Consider the following 8367-nt stretch of genomic DNA (forward strand, 5'->3'; position numbering starts at 1 on the left):
TAGGAAATGCATGAAACATCTACTCATGTTATAATGACAGCTCCCCATTTTGCAACTAATACCACAATTGAAAATAGAGGTTTGTTTTTGGAATTTCCTTTACCTCCTCCCATACATATTAAAAAGAAAAAGATTCACTAAGTTGCACAGCTCATTCCTGCATGATAATATGGCAGCTGTGCTATTGCTCAAAGAATTGCAGCTAATTTGCAGTTTTTAGAGCATTACTTCAGGTAAATACAATAGTTCTTTTCAGACTACATATGCTACAAACCTTCAGGTTTTGTTGGCACACTTGGTCCTCCTGGGCCACCAGGTCCACCAGGCCCTCCAGGCCCACCAGGCCCACCAGGCCCTCCTGCTCCACCAGGTTGTCCAGGTTGTCCAGGCTGTTTTGGAACACTTGGCCCTCCAGGACCTCCAGGGCCACCTGGTCCACCAGGCCCTTTTGGCCCACCAGGTCCACCAGGTGAAAGAGGTCCATTTGGACCACCAATGCCACCAGGTCCACTTGGCCCACCTGGACCACTAGGAGTACCAGGTTCGCCAGGCGCACCTGGTTTTCCAGGTCCACCAGGGCCACCAGGACCACCCGGTCCTCCATTTCCACCAGGCCCACCAGGGCCTCCAGGTCCTAATGGTCCACCAGGTTCACCTGGTCCTCCTGGGGGTTCCTTACCTCCAGGTCCACCAGGCCCTCCTGGTCCTCCAGGCCCACCTGGTCCTCCAGGTCCGCCATTAGATCCTGGTCCACCTGGCCCAAATGGTCCACCTGGTCCACCTGCACCTCCAGGCCCACCAGGTCCTCCAGGCCCTCCTGGTCCACCTGGTCCATTAGGTCCTCCAGGACCTCCAGGACCACCAGGCTTTCCAGGACCACCAGGTGGTGTTTTACCCCCAGGTCCACCAGGTCCTCCAGGACCACCTGGTCCTCCAGGTCCACCAGGTCCTCCTGGACCATCAGGTCCACCAGGCTTTCCAGGGCCACCAGGAGGTGTTTTACCACCTGGCCCACCTGGGCCATTAGGGCCACCAGGCCCGCCAGGTCCACCAGGTCCCCCTGGAGTCAAAGGTCCATTTGGTCCACCTGGGCCTCCAGGTCCATTTGGTCCACCTGGGCCGCCAGGTCCTCCAGGTCCTTGTGGTCCACCAGGTTGTCCAGGCCCACCAGGAGGTGTCTTACCACCTGGTCCACCAGGCCCGCCTGGGCCACCAGGTCCCCCTGGGCCACCTGGGCCACCTGGTCCTAGAGGTCCTCCTGGTTGACCAGGACCTCCAGGTGGTGTTTTCCCACCTGGACCTCCAGGTCCACCAGGTCCACCTGGTCCATTTGGTCCACCTGGGCCACTAGGACCTCCAGGACCTCCTGGTTTACCAGGACCACCAGGTCCTCCTGGTCCTCCAGGCCCTCCAGGTCCACCTGTTCCACCTTCACCCCCTGGCCCACCAGGACCTCCAGGCCCTCCTGGTCCATTTGGTGATCCTGGCTGACCAGGTCCACCAGGAACAACTGGACCTCCAGGTCCACCTGGTCCTCCAGGCCCTCCAGGTCCACCTGGACCACCAGGACCACCTGGTCCGCCAGCACCACCAGGAGATCCTGGACCACCAGGCGGAGTTTTTCCTCCAGGACCTCCAGGTCCATTAGGACCTCCTGGTCCCCCTGGACCACCAGGCTGACCAGGTGTTCCAGGTCCACCTTCACCACCAGGTCCGCCAGGGCCATTCAAACCTCCAGGTCCACTAGGACCACCTGGGCCCCCAGGCCCTCCAGGACCACCTGGACCACCTGGACCATTAGGTCCACCTGGCCCATCAGGCCCACCTGGTCCTTTAGGTGCTAGAGTAAAAAAAACGAAATTATATATTAATGTAATAATCATAAAGAGATGTTTCAGACTTCAAATATGAAATGCTGCAAGAATTGATAAAAGACCATGTCGAATTGCTATTTAATCAGACATGACTTTTATATTGCTTAGTGTTTATTGCTTATGATTCTACCATTCATATCAAAATGATTGGATGTAAAATTTATGACCAAGAAAAACTGAGACAATATCAGCTGTTGATTTATGTAAATCTCATAATGTACTGTCGAAATGATTATTGAATTTATTTATAAGGGGGCAGTAAATTATTTTTTTCTTAACCTTGGGTAGTGTCGAAATGATTATTGAATATATTTATAAGGGGGCAGTAAAAATTTTTTTCTTAAACTGGCGATAACATTACATATAGAGAAAGTAATTTAATGATTGAAAATACAACACACCTCCAGGATTTCCTGGACCTTTTGGCACACTTGGTCCACCAGGTCCTCCTGGGCCACCAGGCCCACCAGGCCCTCCAGATCCACCAGGTCCACCAGGTCCTCCAGGTTGGCCAGGTTCTCCAGGTTTGCTTGGTACAGTTGGTCCACCAGGTCCCCCAGGACCACCTGGACCACCAGGTCCATTTGGACCACCAGGGCCACCAGGAGCTAGTGGTCCTCCTGGACTGGCCGGACCACCTGGACCCCCAGGTCCACCTGGTCCCTTAGGTCCGCCAGGACCTCCAGGATTTCCAGGTTGTCCAGGTCCCCCAGGAATTCCTGGACCCCCAGGTCCACCTGGTCCTCCGGGGCCACCTGGACCTCCTGGGCCACCTGGCCCCCCAGGTCCTGTTGGTCCACCTGGCCCACCAGGTCCACCAGGTTTCCCAGGACCACCTGCTGGAGTTGGACCATTAGGGCCTCCAGGTCCACCTGGACCTCCTGGTCCTTTAGGTCCTCCTGGGCCTCCTGGGCTTCCTGGTCCACCAGGTCCACCTGGGCCCCCTGGACCATGAGGTCCACCAGGTCCTAGTGGACCTCCAGGTCCTCCAGGGCCACCAGGGCCACCAGGTCCTCCTGGACCTCCATTTCCTCCAGGGCCACCAGGATTCCCAGGCTGTCCAGGTTTGGCTGGGACTTTGGGTCCACCAGGACCCCCAGGACCTCCTGGTCCACCTGGTCCTCCTGGCCCTCCTGGTCCTCCTGGGCCATCAGGACCACCAGGTGCACCTGGCCCGCCAGGAGGTGTTGGCCCATTTGGTCCTCCAGGACCATTTGGTCCACCAGGTCCTCCAGGTCCTCCAGGTCCACCAGGAGATAATGGACCCTTGGGGCCGCCTGGTCCACCAGGCCCTTGTGGTCCACCAGGTCCATTTGGACCACCAGGTCCATTAGGGCCTCCTGGCTGTCCTGGACCTCCAGGTGGTGTTTTCCCACCTGGGCCACCAGGTCCACCTGGCCCACCAGGCCCACCTGGCCCTCCAGGGCCACCAGGTCCTAGAGGTCCACCAGGATTTCCAGGTTGTGCAGGAACGGAAGGTTTTTCCGTTGGTTTTCCTGGTCCACCAGGACCTCCAGGACCACCTGGTCCACCAGGGCCATTTGGTTGTCCAGGACTTCCAGGCATTCCAGGTCCACCAGGCCCACCAGGCCCACCAGGTCCGCCAGATCCTCCGGGTCCTCCAGGTCCTCCTGGACTACCAGGTTGGCCAGGACCAGAAGGTACAGTAGGTCCTCCTGGACCACCTGGTCCACCAGGGCCACCGGGTCCACCAGGTCCTCCTGGATTTCCTGGATTACCTGGTGCACTTGGGACTGCTGGACCATTAGGACCTCCGGGGCCTCCGGGGCCACCAGGGCCTCCTGGTGAACCAGGTCCTTCAGGCCCACCTGGTCCACCAGGTCCCCGTGGTCCTCCAGGTCCACCAGGACCTCCAGGTCCTCCTGGCCCACCAGGACCACCAGGTCCTCCGGGGCCTCCAGAACCACCTGGACCATTTGGTCCTCCTGGGCCATTAGGTTGCCCTGGTCCTAGAATAAAAGTATTTAACAATTACAAATAATGCGCCAGTATAATTGAATGCATGAGTGGTATGCAGTGATATGAACAAGAGAATTCCGCATGTGAATATGAAGTTTTGCTACTCACCTCCAGGTTTTGTTGGTATTGTTGGCCCTCCAGGGCCACCAGGCCCTCCAGGCCCTCCTGGACCACCAGGCCCACCAGGTCCGCCTGCTCCCCCAGCTTGTCCAGGCTGTCCAGGTCCTTTAGGCGCACTTGGCCCCCCAGGTCCTCCAGGCCCACCAGGGCCTCCAGGCCCATTTGGCCCACCTGGCCCACCAGGAGAAAGAGGTCCATTTGGCCCACCTATACCACCAGGTCCCTTTGGTCCCCCTGGACCTCCAGGACCTCCAGGTTCACCAGGCCTACTTGGCTTCCCAGGTCCACCTGGGCCCCCAGGCCCACCAGGCCCACCAGTTCCTCCAGGGCCACCAGGGCCTCCAGGTCCTAATGGACCACCAGGTTCACCAGGACCTCCTGGAGGTGTTTTACTCCCAGGACCACCAGGCCCATCTGGCCCACCAGGCCCACCAGGCCCACCAGGTCCACCATTAGATCCTGGACCTCCAGGCCCAAATGGGCCACCTGGACCTCCTGGTCCTCCAGGCCCTCCAGGTCCTCCAGGACCGCCAGCTCCTCCTGGCCCATTAGGCCCTCCGGGACCTCCAGGACCACCCGGTTTACCAGGGCCACTAGGTCGTGTTTCTCCCCCTTGCCCTCCGGGGCCTCCAGGACCACCAGGTCCGCCTGGGCCCCCAGGACCACCAGGTCCACCTGGGCCTCCTGGACCTCCAGGTCCTCTAGGCCCACCAGGCTTCCCAGGTCCCCCTGGCGGTGTTTTTCCACCTGGTCCTCCAGGACCATTAGGTCCACCTGGCCCACCAGGACCACCAGGTCCCCCAGGACTCAATGGGCCACTTGGGCCCCCAGGACCACCAGGTCCATTTGGTCCACCTGGACCTCCTGGTCCTCCAGGACCTTGTGGCCCACCAGGTTGGCCTGGACCACCTGGTGGTATCTTGCTGCCTGGACCACCAGGGCCACCTGGTCCACCGGGTCCACCAGGACCACCTGGGCCACCAGGGCCTAATGGCCCTCCTGGTTGTCCCGGGCCACCAGGCGGTGTCTTCCCACCAGGTCCTCCGGGTCCTCCAGGCCCACCAGGTCCATTTGGCCCACCAGGCCCATTGGGTCCCCCAGGCCCACCAGGTTTCCCTGGGCCACCAGGTCCGCTAGGTCCACCTGGCCCTCCTTCACCTCCTGGTCCACCAGGCCCCCCAGGCCCCCCTGGACCATTTGGTGATCCTGGTTGACCAGGCCCACTGGGAACAGAAGGTCCTCCTGGTCCACCAGGTCCTCCAGGACCTCCAGGTCCACCTTTACCTCCAGGACCTCCTGGTCCACCTGGACCTCCTGGCTCTCCAGGGCCTCCAGGAGGCGTTGATCCTCCAGGTCCTCCTGGTCCTCCAGGTCCTCCTGGGCCACTTGGTCCACCAGGCTTTCCAGGTGTCCCAGGACCACCTACACCACCAGGTCCTCCTGGTCCACTTGGACCTCCAGGGCCACCTGGTCCACCAGGTCCACCAGGCCCTCCAGGTCCACCAGGACCACCAGGTCCATTTGGTCCACCTGGTCCATTAGGGCCTCCAGGTCCTTTAGGTCCTAAAAACAAGATAAAACAGTGTGTCACATTATCATAGGTTTCTCAAGCTTTTCCATTCGCCTAAAATTGCCCTCTCGTGTAAAAATAGCCAATATTGCATCCATTGTGCTTAACTGTTTAGTGGAAGCTATTGATACTTAGGTCTTTAGTGCGATATCACCAGTGGTAGATAAATGGGAATGATAGGAATTATATGGCTTTAAAAAAGTGTGCAGCCTAATAGAAATACATGTGTAAGTTCACAATGCAAATAAGTGTAAGTTCACAATGCAATTAATGTTTTGCTAATAAGTTGCACTGGTCAATGAAGACAAAAGGTATCTCAATGGGTTACGAGTATGCTAAACATTTCCAAAGACAATGTTCATTCTGATATTCCGTTCAGTGCATGAATTGTCAATTTAGTTATATATTCATCGGCAACTTTATTACAACTTTATAATCTGTAATATAATATTTTTCACGAAATACATACCACCAGGATTCCCTGGTCCTTTTGGAGCACTCGGTCCACTAGGTCCTCCAGGTCCACCAGGTCCTCCAGGTCCACCAGGTCCACCAGGCCCGCCAGGTCCACCAGGGCCTCCAGGTCCACCAGGTCTACTAGGTACAGCAGGTCCACCAGGTCCCCCAGGGCCACCAGGGCCACCAGGTCCTTTTGGCCCACCGGGTCCACCAGGAGTTAATGGGCCTCCTGGCCCACCAGGCCCGCCAGGTCCACCAGGTCCACCAGGTCCATTAGGGCCACCAGGGCCACCGGGATTACCAGGTTGCCCTGGGCCACCAGGGATACCTGGACCACCTGGTCCCCCTGGACCACCAGCCCCTCCAGGACCGCCGGGTCCCCCTGGCCCACCTGGGCCTGTTGGTCCACCTGGTCCACCAGGTCCTCCGGGTTTTCCAGGGCCTCCTGCAGGAGTTAGACCATTTGGTCCACCAGGTCCACCAGGACCACCAGGACCATTTGGCCCACCAGGGCCACCAGGACTTCCAGGTCCACCAGGGCCACCAGGTCCTCCAGGACCAAGAGGTCCTCCTGGTCCTTGAGGACCACCAGGTCCCCCTGGACCACCAGGACCACCAGGCCCCCCAGGACCACCATTCCCACCAGGACCACTAGGATTTCCAGGTTGACCTGGTTTAGCAGGTACTTTTGGTCCACCAGGCCCTCCAGGCCCACCAGGACCACCAGGACCACCTGGTCCTCCTGGTCCACCTGGCCCATCAGGTCCTCCAGGTTCTCCTGGACCTCCAGGAAGAGTTGGTCCATTCGGTCCACCTGGACCATTTGGTCCACCAGGTCCTCCAGGTCCTCCTGGCCCACCTGGTGACAATGGGCCTTTAGGTCCACCAGGCCCACCTGGTCCCAGAGGTCCACCTGGTCCGTTTGGTCCACCAGGACCATTGGGACCTCCAGGTTGACCTGGTCCACCAGGTGGTATTATTTACACCAGGTCCCCCTGGGCCTCCAGGACCACCTGGGCCACCAGGACCTCCAGGGCCACCAGGTCCTAATGGTCCTCCAGGATCCCCAGGACCAGAAGGTTTACTAGGTATACCAGGTTTTCCAGAGGAGCCTGGCCCTCCAGGGCCACCAGGTCCACCTGGCCCATGAGGTCCACCTGGACCTCCAGGACCACCAGGTCCACCAGGCTTGCCAGGTCCACCAGGACCACCAGGTCCACCAGGACCACCTGGCCCACCAGGACCACCTGGCCCGTTAGGGTTGCCAGGTTGACCTGGTCCAAGAGGAACAGCTGGGCCACCAGGACCTCCTGGACCACCTGGGCCACCAAGCCCTCCTGGTCCACCAGGTCCTCCGGGATCACCAGGTCCTTTTGGTGATGCCGGGCCATTTGGCCCACCTGGCCCACCAGGTCCACCTGGCATATTGGGAGATCCAGGTCCACCAGGCCCACCAGGGCCATTAGGACCTCCAGGTCCACCTATTCCTCCAGGACCACCAGGACCTCCAGGTCCACCAGGTCCACCAGGTCCACTAGGGCCACCAGGCCCTCCAGGTCCATTTGGTCCACCTGGTCCTAAAGGCGAGAAAAATTGTGACAATCAAGTATTGATAGAAATGAAGGATATTAGGTATGTGGTAATGGTGATTTAGGTTTGATGTAGCAGGTATGTACATATGAAAAGGCAAACCTATTTGTTAGGAATCCAGAGGTATTCAAATTCATGCATTAAACTGTGTGGGGATGCTATAAAACTATGAAAAGACAACTAGCGGAATAGGGGTAAACAATTTACATGTTTGACTACCTCCAGGGCTTCCAGGATTATTCGGTTTCTCTCCAGGCTTTCCAGGCTTTCCAGGTTCACCAGGCCCACCAGGTCCACCAGGTCCACCAGGCCCACCAGGCCCACCAGGTCCACCAGGACCTCCAGGTCCGCCAGGTTGTCCAGGATTACCTGGGCCAGCTGGAACAGTGGGACCACCAGGCCCACCAGGGCCATTTGGACCACCTGGCCCGTTAGGACCCCCAGGTCCACCTGGCATAAGAGGACCTTTAGGTCCTCCAGGTCCACCAGGGCCACCAGGCCCACCTGGTCCACCAGGAGCACCAGGCTGACCAGGAGCATTGGGTTTACCAGGGCCACCAGGCCCACCTGGGCCATTGGGACCACCTGGGCCTAAAGAACCTCCTGGACCACCAGGACCTAGAGGTCCACCTGGTTGTCCTGGCCCATGAGGGGCAGCAGGACCATTAGGACCACCAGGGCCTCCTGGCCCTCCTGGCCCACCTGGACCTCCAGGACTTCCAGGAGACCCTGGCCCACCTGGTCCTTTGGGCCCACCTGGTCCCATTGGCCCAC

The 8367-nt window shown here is 58.9% G+C and overlaps 1 protein-coding gene across 1 annotated transcript in view; it reads right to left on the reverse strand.

Annotated features, from left to right (window-relative positions):
- The window catches only part of LOC114533419 (mucin-19-like), a 51393-nt gene extending 43034 nt beyond the window's left edge, over positions 1 to 8359 (reverse strand). The window contains exons 1-7 of the mRNA XM_028554934.1: positions 7813 to 8359; positions 7212 to 7580; positions 7017 to 7166; positions 6014 to 6973; positions 3963 to 5537; positions 2276 to 3844; positions 275 to 1840 (exon numbers count right to left, since the gene is read on the reverse strand). Coding sequence (XP_028410735.1) covers positions 275 to 1840; positions 2276 to 3844; positions 3963 to 5537; positions 6014 to 6973; positions 7017 to 7166; positions 7212 to 7580; positions 7813 to 8359 — 6736 coding nt within the window. The remainder of the gene's footprint in view (positions 1 to 274; positions 1841 to 2275; positions 3845 to 3962; positions 5538 to 6013; positions 6974 to 7016; positions 7167 to 7211; positions 7581 to 7812) is intronic.
- Positions 8360 to 8367: the final 8 nt, after the last annotated feature.

This window comes from Dendronephthya gigantea, unplaced genomic scaffold (genome assembly GCF_004324835.1).
Source record: "Dendronephthya gigantea isolate DGI-Jeju-01 unplaced genomic scaffold, DenGig_1.0 000002F, whole genome shotgun sequence".
NCBI lineage: Eukaryota > Metazoa > Cnidaria > Anthozoa > Malacalcyonacea > Nephtheidae > Dendronephthya > Dendronephthya gigantea.